The sequence below is a fragment of the Triturus cristatus genome, chromosome 2_1, assembly GCF_964204655.1.
Source record: "Triturus cristatus chromosome 2_1, aTriCri1.1, whole genome shotgun sequence".
Lineage (NCBI taxonomy): Eukaryota > Metazoa > Chordata > Amphibia > Caudata > Salamandridae > Triturus > Triturus cristatus.
Window position 1 is genome coordinate 422,668,743 of NC_140581.1, and position 19,690 is coordinate 422,688,432.

At 48.1% G+C, this 19,690-nt stretch overlaps 1 protein-coding gene across 4 annotated transcripts in view; it reads left to right on the plus strand.

Annotated features, from left to right (window-relative positions):
• The window catches only part of TRAPPC13 (trafficking protein particle complex subunit 13), a 398,706-nt gene that overhangs the window by 99,970 nt on the left and 279,046 nt on the right, over positions 1–19,690 (plus strand). For all 4 annotated transcript variants that reach the window (XM_085631781.1, XM_085631789.1, XM_085631799.1 and 1 more), the window contains exon 2: positions 9,003–9,071. In XM_085631781.1, coding sequence (XP_085487907.1) covers positions 9,003–9,071 — 69 coding nt within the window. The remainder of the gene's footprint in view (positions 1–9,002; positions 9,072–19,690) is intronic.

Consider the following 19,690-nt stretch of genomic DNA (forward strand, 5'->3'; position numbering starts at 1 on the left):
TAAATCCTTAGAATTTCTCAAACCGAAAGGGAGCTCATTCCAGGCCTTGGCTGCCCCAGCGGAAAAGCTTCTGCCTCCCCATCGAACTCTTTTTATAGTCTGTACTAGTGTTAATTTTGCTCCTGACAAGCGTAAAGATCTTTTGGGCACATACCACTGAAATTGTTGTTTCAGATGGACTGGACCTGTGTCCTGAAGGGCTCGGAAGACTAAACAAAGATTCGAGGTTCCAGTAAGCAGCCTAGCTGTAGAGTTCTGGAGCATCTGAAGTGTTTGTATACTGCGCCCCTGCATGTTTAAATATAGACTATTACAATAGTCTAATCTTGACATAATCAAGGCAGTTATCACTGTGCGCTTACAGTCTGCTGGCAGAAGAGGCAGAATATTCCTCGTGGTCCTGAGAATATAAGAAGTGGCAGAGACCACGGCATTGACTTGATCACGCATGTCAAGATGTTCATCCAATACCAGAGTCCCCATAGAATTTGGCCACTAGCTAGGAGTCCAGAAATTAACATTGTTCCCAAACAGGATTACTTCTGTTTTGCTAGCATTCAGCTTTAAGCAGTTTTGCGTCATCCAACCTCCCACTGCTCCCAAACAATCATGAAGCCTCTCTCCAGTTGCCTTCTCCTGCCCTGGTCGTAGGGATGCCACAATTTGAGTATCGTCGGCATATGATGCAAGACAAAAGCTGAAAGACTCGATCAAAGGAGCCAGAGAGGATACATAAATGTTAAAGAGCGTAGGGCTCAAGGAAGACCCTTGAGGGACCCCACATGGAAGAGAAAAAGGCTTTGAGACAAACTCGCCCAACGTGACTGTCTAAAGTGTGTCCGAGAGGAAGGATTTAAGGGGAGTCCAGGCTTTATCCTTCACTCCGCAAGCCAACAAACGGTCCATCAGTACTCCATGGTGGACCCTATCGAAGGCTGCTGAGAGATCAAGCAGGATCAGTGCAGCCTTTCCTCCCTGATCCAACGCTCTCCTGATCTCTTCCGTGGATTTAAGAATGGCTGTTTCGGTACTGTGCCCTTCCCTAAACCCAAATTGGGTGGGGTCTAGGACATTGGCCTCACGTAAATAAGTGCTCAATTCAGCATTCATGTATTTCTCAACCAGTTTGGAAGGCAAAGGGAGGCGTGAGATGGGGCGAAAACTGTTTGGATCTTTCATATCCAAACTAGGCTTTTTTTAAAGTGGCATAACAGATGCAGTTTTCCACACTTGAGGAAAAAGCCCTGCGGAAAACATAGCATTGAATAGAGGAGTAAGTGTCATGGCTATAGGTTCAGAGGCCAGTTTTGCTACTGCTACAGGGCAAGGGTCATAAGGTGAACCTGATTTGGCTAACAGGAGGAGCTTGAGTGTGTCTGTATAGGATATTGATGGAAATGTATCCATACTGAGCTTTGAAACTGGCCCTTATTTATGGCCCTGTGTTAAATCTCCTAGTCCGCTGCCAACTGGGCCCTTGAAGGTGCTAAAAATAGTTTCCACCTTTGCCTGAAAAAATGTTGCAATTTCTTCGCATAGTTCCTGGCTGGTTATAGTAGTTGCGGGTTGTGGATGTGCCAGCCTAGTTACTACTTTAAAGAGTTCCTTTGGAGAATTAAGAGCTAGATTAATTTGTCCAGCAAAGAACTCTCGCTTGGTTTCAAACAGCAACTGTTTATAACCTAGGCGGCCTTATTTATATATTGCTCTTTCAGCTGGACGGTACTCCTTCCTCCAAGACTGTTCCAACTGTTTACATTTCAGTTTTTGTGCCTTCAGTTCATGAGAGTACCATGGGGCCGTGGGCTCTACCCTTTTGGGAACGATTACTTTCTTAGGTGCTAGAATGTAACAAGCGTCTTCTACCCAAGCCGTGTATGCGGAAGAAGCTTCCTCCACATCCGGGGGCAAATCTCCCTGAGTTGAAAGTAGAAGCTCTGTTATTTCTTTCCCTGCCACCTTATTTCAGGCTCTAATTTCTTTGTGTTTCTTGGAGGGAAAATCCCGACCCTTGTGTTCTTGAAAGGCCAGCTCAAATATAATGGCCGCATGATCCGACCACGCTAGAGGTAACACTTCAGTAACCGAAAGGTATGGGCGATTTGAAAAAATCACATCTAACGTGTGCCCTGCCATGTGGGCGGGCCCATTCACTAGTTGTTTTAGCTCGGCACTACTCATTAAATCTAAGAGGTTTGCAGTGTCTTTGTCAGAGTCTGCCTCCAGATGGAAATTAAAATCTCCCAGTATCGTGTGGGAGTCTGAGCTCAAGCACTCCTCCAATAACGTACCCATCACAGATAAAAACTAGGACCAGGTGGTCTATACACTAGGATACCCCTAAACGTATGATGGTGGGAGAGGCTAAGGGAGAAGGACAATACTTCATATGAAATATTAGAGATTATATCAAAAGTCGCTTTGATTGAGCTGTGATAAATTACTGCCAGTCCTCCTCCTTTCTTAAAGGGTCTATTAGGCGTATAGCATATGAAACCGGGGGGCGTCGCTTTCACTAGGTCCGGGCCAGACGCCTAATCTGTCCATGTTTCTGTTATGAAAGCTAATTTAATTTTACCATCCTCTATTAGGGTTGCACACTCAACACTGTGTTTCACTAATGAGCGTGCATTCAATAATAGACAATTTAGCACAGCTTCAGCCTTCTTGTTGTTAGGAATCTTCTCTGATTTCCCCCTGGAGAGGTTCAATAGCCCCAGTCCCGGCAAAGTCGTTTGACACACAAGACAGGATCTCACCATAGGTCCCGACTCTGTATCAAACGCGAGACAGACACAACCCGGTTTTCTTTTGCAGCCATTCAGTACAAGTAACTGCTCACCGGAATATATAAGGGAAGGCGGGTTACCTGTGGTAATTTGAGCAGGGGTTATGGCGCCTGTCTGCCCGATGTAATTACAGCGTGTGATGCCAGGGGTTTTCACTGCACTAAAATATAACATTAGTTGTTAAAAAAGGTTTTGCATCATCTCTCATATGGTATTGTACAGCATTAACATTGGCAATATTTCCCCTTTTCCTGCTTCTTTTTTTAATGTTAAAAAAGTTAGATGTTTTGAAAGTGTAGCAACTGGTCATGTGCGCGTGCCAAGATGCACATCTGCATCTGTGTGTACTGTTAGCAGGTCATAGGTTGTATGTGTCGCTTCTGAAAATGATTGTAACATCCTAGCACTGGAATTAAAATATATTGTTTTGGGGATGTTCCATTAAGCGTGCGCACACTTTTTAATTAATCCGCCCTCCTGTTCAACAGCCCTACCTGCCCACCCGCTCACCACACCCACCCAATTGCCAAAGCCAGCTCACCCATAGGAGAGACCTGGGATAGAGGGGGGGATATGTGAGGGGCGGTATAGAGGGATTTGTCTTGCTTAAGAAATCTAAGACGAAGGTACAGTGGCTGTTTAGGCAAGGTCTACCAGTGAGGAAGGAGTGATGTAGTTTGTTATGAGTAAGCAAAGATGAGGGGGTAGTGGTAGGCAATGGCAGGCATGGAAAAAATGCTGGGCTGTTACGGAGGGAGATCATTAGTCCCAGTGTGCTGTACTGTGAGAGAAGGGTAGCCCATTGAGAGGGAATGGGTCGCTTGTGGAGACCCCAGACCTCTTCATATTGGAGGGCATCTTTCTCTGCCGTATCCCATTACGAACCACTCCGTACCTGGCAGACAGAGGGGTAGTTGTCGTGGAGCGCCAGTGTAGGGTGAGGGTGCATTTGGCACGGAGTAGCTCTAGGGAGGCGAAGTGGAAACATATTTTGTGTGACTTGCGCCGTTTGAAAATGCCAAGTGCGCACGCTTCCCATGTGTGAATATTGGTGAGCTCCGTGACCTGGTATAATATGATGTTTAATTTCCCCCAGAAATGGTGTAGGGCTGGGCAGGACCATATCATATGTCGTAAACCTGCACCTGTAGCCTGGCAGCGTGGGCAACTTGCACCTGCTTGAGGGAAAACAGTTTATTGGGTCGGAATGAGGTATGCACGATGTTGCATGAAAACTTGTAGGTTTTTAAAGCAAGAGTTTCGGGATACCTGTTGTGGGAGTTCCAAGGCAGTCCCCTACTCCTTATTGTGTAATGCACGCCCAAACTCCTCCTCTCACCTGTGTCTGAGGGTGTCCAGGGAAAGCAATGTTAATTCACGGATGACTTGGTACAGCCAGGTAATAAGGTGATGATGGCAAAGGCCCATCCTAAGTAATTTTTGCAGCACAGGGTGTGGTATGGGTTTCGTCTCTGTAATGTTCCATAGAGTTTGGCATGTGGGTGTGAGTAGTCCATGAAAGAGGAATTGTCCTGGGAGTAAATCATGGTTTGTTACTAACTGGTCAAACGAGAGAAACTGACAACTGAAGAAAAGATCCCTAACTATAACAAGCATTTGCAATGCATTAGGTCTCGCATTTACGAGAGTTTAAGCTATTGTCATTTAAAATGGCAATAGCTCAAATTCTCCTAAGTGCAAGACCTATTTCACTTCAAAGAAGCAGCCGCCATTGTCTGGGGCTGCTTGAAAGTGAAAGTGCGCAGGGCGAGGAAAGCACGTCGTACCTGCAATAGGAGAAACCGATTAAAGAAAATAGTGCTTACAGACTAAATAAGACATACCGTGTCACAACAGAAGTAAAAGGGCCAGTCGCCAAGGGAGGTTACAAATGCAGAAAAGGTTGTACCAAGGAGGGACTAACCAGCCTAATAACGACTTGCAAACCTGCATTGAATGTTCTCAATGTTGAAAATGAAGGATGCGGGATATGCGACTATGGATAGATTACTGCAGAGCAACTTTTGTATCAGTTAGTCACTCTTCAGAATGTCTGGATTTACATTATTGCAATTCAATATTCATTGCATGAACCCAGTTTACACATTGAAAATTACTACTTAAGGATGCATCATGCTGCATTACCGACAAGGGCTTTGGCCGTCATTCGAACATTACCCTGTGGCATATGCTGACTGACAGTCCTTGCCTTTTCCCAGAGCCGTCTTAACAGCTTTATAGGCCCCTGGACAAAGCAGTGCACTGGGCCCTGCCTACACAGCCTCTCACAGGAATAAAAATGTTTTAAAGGAAAATTAGTGTTAAAGTGTGGTCTGCATGGCGAACATATGTTTGTAGGGCCCCCTACAAATGTTTAAAAAAAACAAAATGCACTTACCACAAAAGAGAGCATGTGTAACACTTTTGCATATGAGGTTGTTCATTGTTAAACCCATTTGCAATATCTTTGCATGAAACATTCCCCGAAGCCATGGGCAATTTGGTTTATTTGAACCCTGCGTCTCTTCTGTCCGCTGTTGAATCCTGTTTAACTTCTAGCTAAAAACGTAAACGGTGGAGTTTTCTCTGCTGCGCGTGTACGCTGTTAACGATTTATCTCCCCATCCACCGTCTCATGGACTGTCGGTTTGTTTTAAATACCATCCCCTGTGTTCCACCAGAGAAAGCAAATCCATACTTCATCGAGACTTTCGTGGGATTGATTGCGTTTGAAAGAGAACAAACGCACCACGACTGAGCTTTGGAGGGGTTAAACAATCAGTTATAAACCATAGCATGGTGCTTTGCTGCCACCTACTACTGGAAAGCAGATTTTCAAGGAACTAGTCAACTTTGGTTTGATAGCAGAGCCTTCACCTTATAAACAAGCGCGGTCACACGGCCGCAAACGGAATGTGAGGTATGCAGCTGGCACCTGGCCGTGCTTCTGCTCGCTCCCTAGGCCAGGGGAGAGAGAAGGCGGGACATGCCCCTGCCTTTGGCTAATTGCGTGCTGTCTTTCTTAGAAAGACGCACGCAAAGGCCAATAGTGTGCGAGCAAAAAAAAAAACACGCACAAGCATGTGGTCCAAGTTGAAAGTCCTTACTAGAAGCCCCTCAACTCAGCACATGCGCGCTGGCTGAGGCGAGACCTAAAAAGTACTGTTTACTTTTGTGATTAGACGTTCATGCTTATCTTTGTAAATATGTCAGTTGATGACTACCGTTGGGAGAAGAGCTTTTTTGCGCAGGTCCGCCGTCGGGCTTTCAAGGAAATAAACTACTTACTTGTTTTGGAGAACATTGATTTAAAGAAGAGTTAATTTCACCCTGAGTTGTTAAGTTTTTGGAGGGGTGGAGGTGGACCGGAAGTGCGACTGGGTAGGAGTTTATATGGGAACTCCAGCCACCCCAGGAAAGAAAACAAGCTGCTTGCCATGGCGGGTGCGGTTAACACCCTTGTTCCCTACACCCTTATGCCTGATGGAAGGCAGTTGGAGGGAAGGGCAAGGGTGAATAAGAAAAGGGTACAGAGAGGAGCAAAACCCGAAATCCCACACCAAATGTCTTCTGCCTCCAAAAGCACACCAGCGGATCCAGAGTCACAAGTCTTAATACCATTATTCCTGCAGTAAAGAATACCACAAATGTAATGTCCAGCCATCTAAAGGAAACCTTAATCCGTGTTTCCTGGCTTTTGTGCGTGCAATGCTTGTCCGTCAGAAATATACTGGAGAAATAAAATTGCCTTGCAGATACTGTCATCGATTACTCATGGTGCCTGCCGCGTCAGTAGGGCAGGTCAGGCACAGCATGGTTATACGGCGGGCCACCTTTACATGCAGTAGCAAAAGAATGGGGGCTCGTCTACCTACTGTCTGTAAAATTCACTTTTAGGTCTCATCTTTTGAAAAGAACAGAAGCAGCTCACTGCCTGGTCATTCTTTGCATGATGGAAAAAGCTTGTTCGGACTAGATGTGTTGTTTAGTGACCTACAGCTAGAGTGTGAATCGTGTGCGAAGGGACTTGGCGGCTGACCTTTTTAAAGAGGCAACATTTTTTTTTTAGAATCTTCAGTTATGAAGGTGGGAGACCGTAGGCCAAAATCGCCACAAAAGTAATTTTTACTATTTTTTCTTTTTATTCACATTGTTTCAGCTAAAAAAGGTTTTGTGTGTTCTTTGGGACAGCAGAACCTTTACAAGGGGCCAATCGTGAATGAGGTAGTGGTGGTTATTTTATTTGTTTCTTTATGTACAAACAGATGGCTCCTTTGGTATCACATTGGGGTGCATTTCCACCCTGCACAAGCAGTGAGTTTGATGGCTTTCATACAGGTTCCTTTTCTAAAAAAAATTTTATTTACCTGTTTTTAGTGAACATTTTCAATAAACAAGAACATCTGCAACAGAGATCCCATGTAGTGAATAAAGATGTGGTTTAGAACAATGGCAACAGAAGTTAATAATAATGAGGGCATAAGTCCATGGGAAGGTATCACATGGGGGAATAAGTGTAGCAGCTGAGGAGAGAGTGTCTGTGCAATAACTGGGAAGGGAGTAGGTCAGGGCCGGAGTAATTTCCTGTAGTCTGTGCTTGAAGTGGGTGGCTGTCGAGTTGAGACTGGGGTGTGGAATGGCGTGCCGCGTAAACTAGCGCATGGTGCTGACCCAGAGGCTCGAGGGGGGGCCAGCAAGGGGATTGGTAGTTCTGTGCATGTGTGCACAATGAGGGAGGGGCCAGTGTAGGTGGCAGCAGCAGAGGGGGACTGACACGATAAGATGTGAGAATGGTGGGTAACTGCTCTGAGGGGTATCTCGCGATGTCTGGTTTGTGGTGATTCATGGGGTAAGGTCATTGGTATGTGTCACCTCTATGAATTCGTCTAAGAGCGTGTCCCAGGCTGTGGAAATGGGGCGCTTGCTGATCCCCTGGGCCTCTGCGTAGCGGAGGGCATCACTCTGCTTTTCCCCATCGTCAGACCGCACCCTACCAGGCAGCCATCTCTGGGGCTTGAGGCGCTCTCCAGTGTAAAGTAAGGGTTCACTTGGCTAGGAGAAGTGCAATGCCGGCAAAGTGTGTCCTTACCACTGTGCATTTGTTGTGGTTGAAGATGCCCAGAGCTGTAGCTTCCCAGGATTGTATGTCTGGCAGTTCTGTGACCTCTCAAGGGGGTATTGTGGATGGAGGACCAGTATGTGGCAAGGGCAAACATGACCATAGCAGGAGTTGTAAGTTCGCCGATAGTGTATGGCAGCGGGGTCAGCTAAGGAGAGCATTGGGAAAATAACGATTAAGCTGATCAGGTGTTGGGTAGACCCTGTGTAGGATTGTGAACTGCATGCTTTTGAAGTGTGCGTAGCATGATGCCTGCTGGTTGGAAGTCCAGTGCCTTGTTCCATTCGGTGACGTGGAGTACTTGCCTGAGGCAAGATCAGCTGAGATGTAGACCATCCATCTGTGTATGCTATGGGTTGGGGGTCTGCCCTTCATCCTAATGATCTTTGATATATAATCATTTAACTTCAGTAGTAGGGTGCAGGGGTTAGACTAATCTGTCTTAAAACATGACGGGGCTTTTTATGGTATATGGTTTGTTAAGGGCAGGATGTGGCTTGTAAGTTGGGAGGTTCTTTTTTTTAGCCATTTACTGACGATCATCACCTGAAGTGACTGGGGAGTTTGGGAAGCAACGGAGGGTAGGAGAGATACCCAGAGAGTGGACAGGGGGCTAGACCTGTTACATGTTTCCCCCAAGTAACGCCCTGCCAAACAGTGCGAAACGCATTGGAGTTGGGCAGCCAGGAAGTAGAGTTCAAAGGAGGGGTCGTCATGGTGTTCATTTGTACTTGGCCCTTTTATACTTTTAGAAGGAAAGGATCACTTGTAATGATGTAATAATCATATTGTACTAAATTAGCCATCCAAGCTCTTCCATTCTAAGTTCTAAATGCGATTGAGTAGTGTTTTGTTTTGATACTGTGTTTATTTCCTGTGCTACCCTAAGCTTACATTTCCTAACACAGCCTTCTTCACACATTACTGTTACTCCAAATAGGTTTAATGAAATCTAAAATCCAAAGAACCAACCTCCTTCGGCCAGAGCATCTTAGTGTTGCAGTACCACTATTCTGTGTGTTACTGATTTTCAAACCTGGAAACAATGTTTCTTTAGAGTTTACCCACCAACTGTCTTCTTTTTTTCTTTTTAGTTATGAGACTTACCAAGCCGACTTTATTTACCAACATCCCTGTGACGTGTGAAGACAAAGACCTGCCAGGTAAATGAAAGCTCTGCATTCAAATTTGAGGTTACTCAATGCTAGAATAGTAAACAGAAAAGTTATGACAACATCGTTTTTATCTTAAACTGAGCTATGAAATGGTAAAAAAGAACTAAGAAGCATTAGGCAGTCACAGTGTTTAATGAAGGATGTGTAGAGTGGGTAAAGGGTTCCGTGCCAGCCAACTAATGTTTCCTTATCGTAATTGAACATAATGTTTTTGAATATTTTGTTGCAACCATGATTTTCAGGGGTGAAATGTGTAATGACTTTTGAGATGATACAGTAAACCTCCACAACCTCCCCTGATATGGGGAGATGATATGGACCACTCGCAACACATCCCCCCCCCTCCCCCAATAGCTTGTTAACCGTTGCTCACACTAATCTAGCATAAAGAGATGCAGCAGAGGTTCCCTTTGTTGTGGTTTGTCTAGGTTGATCTCAACTCTCCCCTCTTCAGGTTCGTGTCCTCCCTCTTTTATCCCGGGTGAAACCGCTCTAGCCACCCAGTAGAAGTGAAGGCAAGTAATCTCTTCATAATCAGCAGCCTAGGCGAATGACCAAAGGCTCTCCAGGCAGGGCAGCATATTACATTTGATTGATCATTAATTACACCTCGTCCTCCTATCTAGTTCCAAAAAACCAACTGATCTGACTAGGTTTCATTTGGGTTGACCTATCTTGTAGGCATTAATTTAACTCTGACCTCGGGTGCTTGTCCTGTATCCATCCCTCAATATCATGAAGTAGTCTGCCAGTTATTTGTTTGTTTTTTAGTTGGGAGTCTGATATTTCTGTATTTAAATATTTCATAGATTTGAAAGTCGATATTTACTTGCTTGAATGTTTTAAATGTGCCATATAAAACTGTGTTTCTTTCTTCCCACTTGGTCCTTTTCTTTTCATATCTAGTGATGCTAGACTGAAGGATGAAGGAAAGTTGTCAGCCCTCCTTATCAGGTTGACCTTGCCCCAAGTCATTACAAGTCACTTTGATAATTAGGAAATTGTATACCTCATTGGTCTGATTTTTACCAGACAAAAGTACCATCCTAGTTGTCAATTTACTATTGAGTGTGCACTTAAGTATTACTGCTTCCGTGTCTTTTCTCTACATCATTCCTCCGCGAAACATGAATTTGCTTCCTGGAAGTGGCGGTGCATATTGGGAATATCCAGTCCACCTGCACCACCTTCCCAGTGTATCTGCCAGCCACTGAACGATACTGGGGAGGCATATAAAGGCCTCCCTTGTTCAGCCACCAGAGGGATTCCTTTATTATATTTTAAACTCTGGCTGCTTGAGAAGAGCTTCCCGAGTGGCCTGAGTCTTTTCTTTTTTCCTTTAGTGTAATGAAGATCAGCGCACAGGGCACGCTGATAACATTACACTAAAGTAAAAGTAAAACGAGCCAATGGGCTCACTTTACTTTCACTGCATCGGTGTTCGGCGCATATCTGCCTTCCGAGCACTGATTCGAGTGGGAGGGGTATCATTGGAAAGGAGAGATTCTCCCCTTTCCAATTACCCTACCCAGTGGATCCCTGCTTGAGGATCGCCATAGGAGAGCAATCCTCAAGCAGGGATCCACCAACTATTTCAGTTTTTCTGCTCCCCCTGGGAGGTGGATGGGCTAATTACCCCGAAGTCTACTAAACACCAGGGCTTAATTTAAAAACCAATCTAGTGGCGTGGGCTGCCCATCGTGGACATGGCCATGCCTACACCCCCCCAACTAAATTTGCTGGAAGTCTTATGCCCCCCCCTTAAAGGGCAAATGGGGGTGATTACATCCAATCTGTGTGCAATTGGGGCCAGAAAGCCCACTAGATACCAGGGAAATATTTTTTTAAAAATATATAGGGGTGGGGGCTGTCTCTGGGGGAACAGAAAGTCCACTAGAAACCAGGGCCATAAAAACAAATAATTACACCCATCCAGATCCCCTCCCCCCGCCCCCAGTTTGCCGCAAGAACAACAGCTGCTGCAAGCGTTTGGGCAGAATCCAAGCCCTAATTCAATTTTCAAAACAAAGAACGCTGCACTCTCAAATCCAAGATTTATTTCTCAAAGCATGTAACTCTTCACCAACGTATTTCAGCCTCACAGGGCCTTTATCACAGGAGGTGAGTCTTTCTTTCATTGTACTATTTATACTTTCACATTAGCCTCCAATGCGGCATTGTGGGAGTCATAGTAAATGTTTCTCAATCAACATTTAAATTCCTCATTTAATATGGAGAAAATGACTGTTCTTTATACTTTGCACATGATTTTAGTGATTGTTTTGCTATTTCGCCAGAATGGTAATAACGTTGTTAGTATAGTACTTAACATATTTAATCACATTGCACCCCAATCTAAGGCAAAGAAAACACTTTTCCCAAACATTTGAAGTGTTCTCTGTGTCAGCTATGGGAGTATTTTGATTAATGTGCTGTTATTTTCAGTGTTATTTTAATAAATACACATTCGAGTCCCTTTCTGCCTACAATATGTTCCATCTCTTTCATTAAATTTTAGTGTTTGAATTTCAATTATATTTCAGTAACATTTATAATTCTTAATAATTTGGGGTTTAGTACCCCTAATTTCCATGATTTTTCATGGTTTTTCAGTGTCATCCACTTTTGGTTTTTATGATTGCATCCTATATGTTAACACAATCGTTTTAATTTATATTTATGAAGTGTCCAATTCTATGCCATCATTCTTCTGGAGGGTCTCCATGCTGCTGCTATTTTCCTTTTGGGTGATCTTCATTTTATCATGGATCTACATATAATTCTTCGTCATTGTTAATTCCCGATGGTGCCTTGGTCTTCAATCTTATAATATACTGTGATTCCAATTGTCGTAGTTTGCTTGTTCTTTCACCACCACATTCGCTGTTCGTTATTGCATGAAAACCAAAGAAATTCATTGCCTTCTATTTGCTCTCTTGGCCGCATGAAATGGTCTTTTCCCACCATCCCATGGTGATATTTGCGTAAAGCAGGTTGTTGTTTTTTTTTATAAATCCTTTTTATTGGCATTTGTAATAATATCTTCGGTACCATCTATACATTTCGCTTTGTTACAGCAGTTACATCAGTTTGCTATCAAAACATCAATCAAGGTGATACAAAATATACCAGTATTAATACACAGATTGATCAAACCTTGAGCACCTTCCCCGTCTTATAATATTCCCTTGGGCTATTATGGCCCTATCTGAAAGAAACACGTTAGATTCCTCACCTTAGAATATCCCCAGGTGTCAGGATGGATCCGGAAAGATTTTTCGTCAGCAATACCCTCGCGCGACGCTAGACGTAGTCTGCGGCTTCGCGTCCGTCGTTGGCGTCGTGATCGCCGGGATGACGTAGTCATAGTACTTAGACGACGCCCTCGCGCGATGACGTCAGTTCTTCTTCTTTTTTTCCGCGCCAGGAAGTGCCGATCCGGGAAGAGCATACCCTTTTAGTCACTTTTTGACCTCTTTTGGTTCCATTTCCAGTCGAACTCGACTCTGGTGCCGGTAGGGATGCCTGGATTCAAACCTTGTGACGCCTGTCACCGACTGATGTCGGTCATGGATCACCACCGCTGGTGTCTCTATTGCCTTGGGGCCGACCACGATGCCGAGTTGTGCCTTGACTGCCGGGCCTTGACCTCGAAGGCTAGGCGGGAGCGGACCCGCAAGCTGCTCGAGATTCGGCAGTCGGCTTCGCGTCGCTTACGATCCCGGCCGAGGAGGAGGTCGAGGGACCGGTCGCGGAGCTGCAGCCATCACCGCTCGTCTGGGTCGAAGTCCTCGCATTCAGGTAAGTCGCGGCATAGTAAGAAGAAGTCGAAGAGGCGACATCGCTCTTCTGACTCCCCTTGCCGGTCTTGCGACTCGGCTGAGGGTTCGGGTGGCACCACCCACGCGGCTCCGTCGGAGCCGCAGGAGTCCCGTTCGACCCCATACTCTCTGGTCCCAGGGTCTGACATGGCTCCGGCAGAGATCAGAGACTTCCTCGTGGCCATGAGGAGCCTGGCTCCGCCGTCGACGCCTGCCGGCGCGCCTTCGGGCCCCGCAGTGTCGACTGAGAGGCCTAGCGAGCCGGCGGCTCCGGCCCCTGCGCCGTCGTCGACTTCGGTCCCGATGCCGCAGGCCCCCGCGGGATCCAGGCCTGGATCCCGGTCGATGCCGTTCGACATTACGACCCCTCCGCCAGCGCCGACCCTTCCGGTGCCGCCCTCGGCGCCGCCTTTGGATGGTGCTGTACCCCGGTTTAGCCCCGGTCCGGCGTCGGAGCGGCGCCGACCGGCGGCGTATCTTCCGCCGATGGATGACAGGTTCATCTTCCGCCCAGCTCCGACCCTTCCACCTGTATACCAGGAGTCGGATGATGGAGACGACTGAGAGGGGTCTGAGGACCCTCTGACACAGCAGTGCCAGTTATCTCAGGACTGGGCAGAAGAACTGGGGGATGCCAGTGGTCTTGATACCTCCCCTGACACTGGCTTCATCTCTCCTCCCTCCGTGGCTACGGAGGAGGGTGCTACGTATTCTGTGGTGCTGCGCAAGGTGCCCGAAGCCCTCGGGCTGGAGCTTCCTGCTGTGACCGTGAAGACTAATCTCCTCACGGAAGTGCTTCAACCGCCGGTAAGGTCCTCGGAGCCTCTGCTGCAGTTCAATGAAGCACTGACCGACGTTCTGATTGGCATCTGGTCAAAGCCTTCCACAGTCCCTCCTGTGGACCGGAACGTGGCCCGGTGCCACCGCTCTGCACCGGGCGACCCCCAGTTTTCTGTCGCTGTACCCCAAGCCCGAGAGCCTTGTTATCCAGGCCTCTACCTCCCAGACCTCCTTCCCGTCCGCTCCCCCGGATCGGGAATCCAAAAGGTTGGAACAGTTTGGGAAGAAACTGTTCTCCTCCCTTAGTTTGGGGTTGCGGTCTATCAACACCGAGTGCCTTTTGGACCGTTCCACCCACTCCTTGTGGGACAACACGGTGGAGGACGTGCTGCCCCAGTGTCCGGAGGGGGCCCGGACACGGCTCGCCCAGGCTCTTGCCGAGGGGAGGGATGCGGCGGGGTATTCAATCCGATGTGGACTGGACACAACGGACTCGCTTGGCAGGACAATTGCGACCACGGTGGCGATTCGTCGCCACGCCTGGCTGAGATCCACAAACTTCTCCGGGGATGTCCAGAGCACCCTCATGGACATGCCCTTCGATGGCCGTCGCCTTTTTGGCGACAAAGCGGATAGTGCGCTGGAGCGCTTTAAGGACTCCAGAGCTACGGCCAAGTCCTTGGGCCTCTTGGCCCTGTAGTATGGGTTAACCACTCCCTATGTACAACGCTAAGTTAGCATAACCTAGATGGCTGTTAGAAAGCCAGCTTGCCGCTTCTGCTGCTTTTGCACGCGACACTGTTGTTACATGTTATTCATTCGAGAACTGCTGACTCGACTTTGCTTCACATGAGAACCGTCTGTTGTTTAACATCCTTAACAGCGAGCTGTGACCTTGGTCTGTACACCGTGTAAAGAACGAGTCTGGGTCACTAGACTGTGCAGGTTGTTGTGTTCAGGTTGATCGTACCACTTCTTAGCCATAACATACATACAGCTGCCAATACCTGAAAGATGAGCCCTTTAATATTACAGAGCAGCATGTTTTCTGTTACATTCGAAACGAAGAGCTTTGCAGGAGAGAGCCTAGCTGATCCTGTGATGTGATTCCACTAAGCTGATCTATAAGGTATGGGGTCCCCCATGCAAGCCTAAGAGACCTTCTATTAGTCTAATAATACCTTATTAGTTGCTAGAGAAAGGAGGGTGGTTGCTTTCCACTGTCATTATTATTATGATTGCTCCTTTCATTTTCTATGGTATTGTAACAATGCTAATGGTGCTGATCCTAACCATTTGTCTGCTTGTGTTAGCCAAAGTACTGCATCTTAGGACGCGAGGTTTATAAAATAAATTCTTTAAACTTTACTGTGTCTTTGTTATTCTGTTGTGGACTGATATATAGCTGCCAACGGGTATTTCGGATTCCCACCACTCCTGAGAGTATCTAAGTCGCTTGTTCTGGGTTGTCTATACATTGGGACCGCCGAGCTAAATCTCGGACAACGAATGTGACACTAAGCTAGTCGGATAGGGGTTCTTGGTTCTATGGGGAGTTTCTGGTACACCACAATTCTCTGAGGTCCTGGTTTCCTGCGCATAGTTCTGTGCATAAGCAGAATCCCTGCAACAGCCCCGTGCCCGCAAACTTCCGCTTTTCTCCCCTTTCGTGGCCAAGGAAGGGGCACCCCCTCACGTCCGTCTAGCCACAGGCCGCAGAACCAGCCTCAACGCGGTCGTGGACATGGATTCCGCCGAGGCGGAGCACGGGGACACAAAGCCGGTCTGTCCACATCTGCCCCAGCAGCACCCGCCTCAAAGCCCTCCTAGTCTGAGCTTTCAGGCCCATTCCACGCCAGTGGGAGGCAGAGTTTGCCATCACTTGCTCCACTGGCGTACCATCACATCGGACAGGTGGGTGCTGCAAATCGTCCGAAGGGGCTACTCCCTCCCTTCGAGGCGACCCCTCCAGCCATGCCACCGCAGTACCACCGCATGTCGGGGGATCACTTGCAACTTCTGCAGGAGGAAGTTACAGCCCTCTTTGCCAATGGGGTCATCGAGCGCGTTCCTGGCCCAGAAGTAGGTCGGGGTTGTTATTCCCACTACTTTCCGGTTCCCAAGAAGGGCAAAGGGGGTCTACGCCCTATCTTGGACCTCAGGAGCGTCAACGCCTTCCTCCAGAATGAGAAGTTCAAGATGCTCACCTTAGCTCAGGTTCTGGCTGTCCTAGACCCTGGAGACTGGATGGTAGCATTGGACTTGCAGGACGCTTATTTCCACATCCCCGGCCCACCGGCGTTACCTACGGTTCACGGTAGGCCACGAGCACTTTCAGTTTACCGTGCTCCCCTTCGGCCTCACCAGTGCCCCTCAGGTGTTCACGAAAGTGATGGCGGTGGTTGCAGCTCACCTGCTCAGATTAGGGGTTCCAGTCTTCCCCTATCTCGATGACTGGTTGTTGAAGGCGGGCTCGCCCCAGGCAGTCGTCTCCCACCTCCAGACTACGGCCGACCTCCTGCATTTGCTGGGATTTTCCATCAATGTGCCGAAGTCGCATCTGAGTCCCTCCCAGATGCTCCTCTTCATCGGAGCGGTTCTGGACTCGGCGCAGTTCCGGGTCTATCCTTCGGAACAGCGGGTTCGGGATATTCAGGCTCGGATTCCGATCTTTCGGCCTTTAACCCGGGTTTCGGTCAGGTTGGTGCTGCGGCTTCTGGGTCTGCTGGCCACCTGCATCCTGCTGGTACATCCCGCCAGGTGGCTGATGCGGGCTCTGCAGTGGGACCTGAAGTTTCAGTGGGCCCAGCATCGGGGCAACCTGTCCGACCATGTCTTGATCTCAGAGGGCACTGCACGGCAGTTGCAGTGGTGGCTCACGGACCGCGATTGGGTCAGTGGCAGATCCCTCTCCCTTCCTCAACCGGAGCACACAGTAGTGACGGATGCGTCCCTCTTGGGATGGGGGGGGGCACATGGGAGAGGCGGAGATCAGAGGCCTCTGGTCTCTGGCGGAGTCCCGGCTCCATATCAACCTGCTGGAGCTGCGGGCGATCCGCCTTGCACTGAAGGCATTCCTTCTCTCTGTTTGGGGAAGTGTAGTGCAGGTGTTCACGGACACCACCACCGCCATGTGGTTTTCCAACAAACAGGGCAGGCTGGGGTCGTGGACCCTTTGTCAGGAGGCTCTGCGCCTCTGGACATGGCTGGAACATCAGGGCATCACCCTGGTGGTTCAACATCTGGCGGGCTCTCTGAACGCCAGGGCAGACGTACTCAGCCGCCGGTGCATGATGGATCACAAATGGCGTCTGAACTGGCAAGTGGCGCAAGGCCTCTTTCGACAGTGGGGAGAGCCTTGGTTAGATCTATTCGCCACCGAAGAGAACGCGCAATGTCAGCATTTCTGCGCGTTGGAATTTCCAAGGCGGCACTCGCTCGGAGACGCTTTTCATCGTGAGTGGAGTTGCGGCCTGTTGTACGCCTTTCCGCCTATACCCCTTCTGCCTAGAGTGCTGAAGAAGATAAGATGCGACCGGGCCCAAGTCACCCTTGTGGCTCCAGATTGGGCACGAAGATACTGGTATCCCGAGCTACTCAGTCTATCGATCGATTCCCCCGATTCGACTACCTCTTCAGGAGGACCTTCTGTCGCAGCAGCAGGGGACGGTCCTCCACCCGAACCTGTCCAGCCTCCACGCGTGGAGATTGAGCGGCGGCAGTTGATGCCATTTGACTTGCCTCCTGAAGTCTGCAATGTTATTCTGGCAGCCAGGTGTCCCTCCACAAAATCTGTATACGCCTGCAGGTGGAACAAATTTGTGGCATGGTGCACAGCAAAGGCTGTGGATCCCCTTTCCGCCCCTCTTTCTGAGGTTCTCTTCTTTCTTCTTTCCCTGGCCCAGCAGGGCTCTGCTCTGGGCATCCTCAAGGGTTACCTTTCGGCTATTTCTGCTTTCTTAAGGTTTCCTGTTATGTTATGTTACAGGGAATTTGTTAAGCGCGCGTTCACCAAACGGTTTCTTGGCGCTAGGAGAAACAAGAGACGGCAGAGGGACAAGGGCTAGTTGTCATAGGCCTGAGAGAATAGCCAAGTCTTCAGTAGTTTCCTGAATGAGGCATAGGTGGTGGCTGTTCTTATCTCCAGAGGAAGTGAGTTCCAGAACTGCGGTGCCAATACTCCAAAACGAGCACCGCCCAATTTTTTGCGTTTAAAGGTAGGGATGACTAGCAGGTTTCGGTGAATAGACCGGAGGAAGCGGTTGGGGACATAGCGTATGATTTTTGATGAGATGAAAGCTGGCGAGTTTCCGTACAGAGATTTGGGGATGGTGCAACCCAGTTTGAAAAGACCTTGTTTGGCCACTGGCAGCCAGTGAAGGTCCTTCATAAGAGGCTGAGTACGGTGCCATCTAGGCTGATGAAAAATCAGTCTGGCAGCCTGGTTCTGGACAAGTTGGAGGCGCTTAAGCTGATCTGCTGGGATGCCTACGTAGAGGCAGTTGGAAAAGTCCAGTCGGGAAATGACCAGGGCTAAGATTACTAAGGTCAAGGCTTCTTGAGATAGGAATCTGCTAATTTTCTTGATTCGGCGCAGTTGGAAGAAGCCGGCTGAGACCACTGAGCTGATCTGGGCCTTCATCGAGAGGTCGTTGCTGACCAGTATTCCAAGGCTCTTGGCGGAGCTGACTGGGGTAGGGGGGTTGCCCAAGTAGGATGGCCAGAAGTTGGAGTTCCAGGGGTTTGCAGGGCCACCCGTGAGAATTAACTCCGTTTTGTCAGGATTGAGTTTCAGCTTGTTTCCATTCATCCATTCGCTAATAAAGGTCATAGTGTCTTGGAAGTGAGTTAGCGAGGAGGCTGATATTGAAAACCAGCTGAAGGTCATCCGCATAATTGTAAGTAACGACTTCCCTGTCCCGAAGAGATGAAATTAATGGAAGAAGGTAAAGATTTAAAAGGAGCGGGGAGAGGGAGGTGCCCTGAGGAACTCCGCAAGAGAGTTTCCTCTTTTTTGACGAGAAATTGGCGAGACGGACTGATTGAAATCTGTTGCTGAGGAAAGAAGAGAGCCAATCCAGAGCCCGCCCCTGGATCCCGGCATTGTTGACACGGTCCAGAAGGATGTTATGGTCGACCGTGTCAAAAGCCGCGGACAGATCCATGAGGACCAGAGCCTGAGTAAGCCCTTTATCAGCACTCCCTCTGAGCTTGTCCATAACTGTCAGAATGACAGATTCAGTGGAGTGAGAGTGTCGAAAGCTGGCCTGATGGGGGTCCAGAATATGATGCAGTTCGACAAAAGAACTTAGTTGTGTGGAGACATAAGCCTCTAGGACCTTTCCAAGGAATGGTAGGAGTGATATAGGGCGGTAGTTGCCAGGGATAGAGGGGTCAGCACCCGGTTTCTTCAATATGGGAATAATTTCCGCAGATTTAAAGAGGTCTGGGACTATGCCCTCTTCAAGTGATTTATTTAGGAGAGAAAGAGGATGGTCAGGACACCTGGAAAAGGTTTCCTGAAAGACGTGAGGGGGGGCAACAATCTGTTGGGGACCCTGAGCCAACTCTTTTTAGTAGTCCCAAAAAGGTTTCCAAGGAGATTAGGGGCAGCTGGGTCATCAGGGGTGACAAGTCCTTGGTGTTTGGAGGATTGGGGGGGTGCTGGAGGGCGCGATGCTGGCTTTAATATCAGTGATCTTGTCCATAAAGTAGGAGTTGAGTGAATCACAGAGAGATTGAAAAGGGGTTAGCTTAGGCACTATTCTGTCAGGTTTAGATAGCTCGCGGACTATGGAAAAGATGTATTTGGCTTTATTAGCTGAGTCCACGACTTTTTTTGAGAAGTAGTCCATTTTAGTTTGGAGAATGGCAGTTTTGTATTCCTTTAATAAATTGGTATAAATGTTTTTGTCAACTGAGTAATAGTGGAGTCTCCACTTCCGCTCAGCTTGTCTGAGTACAAGTTTCTTAGTTTTTAGGTCCGCGGAGAACCATCGCTGAGCG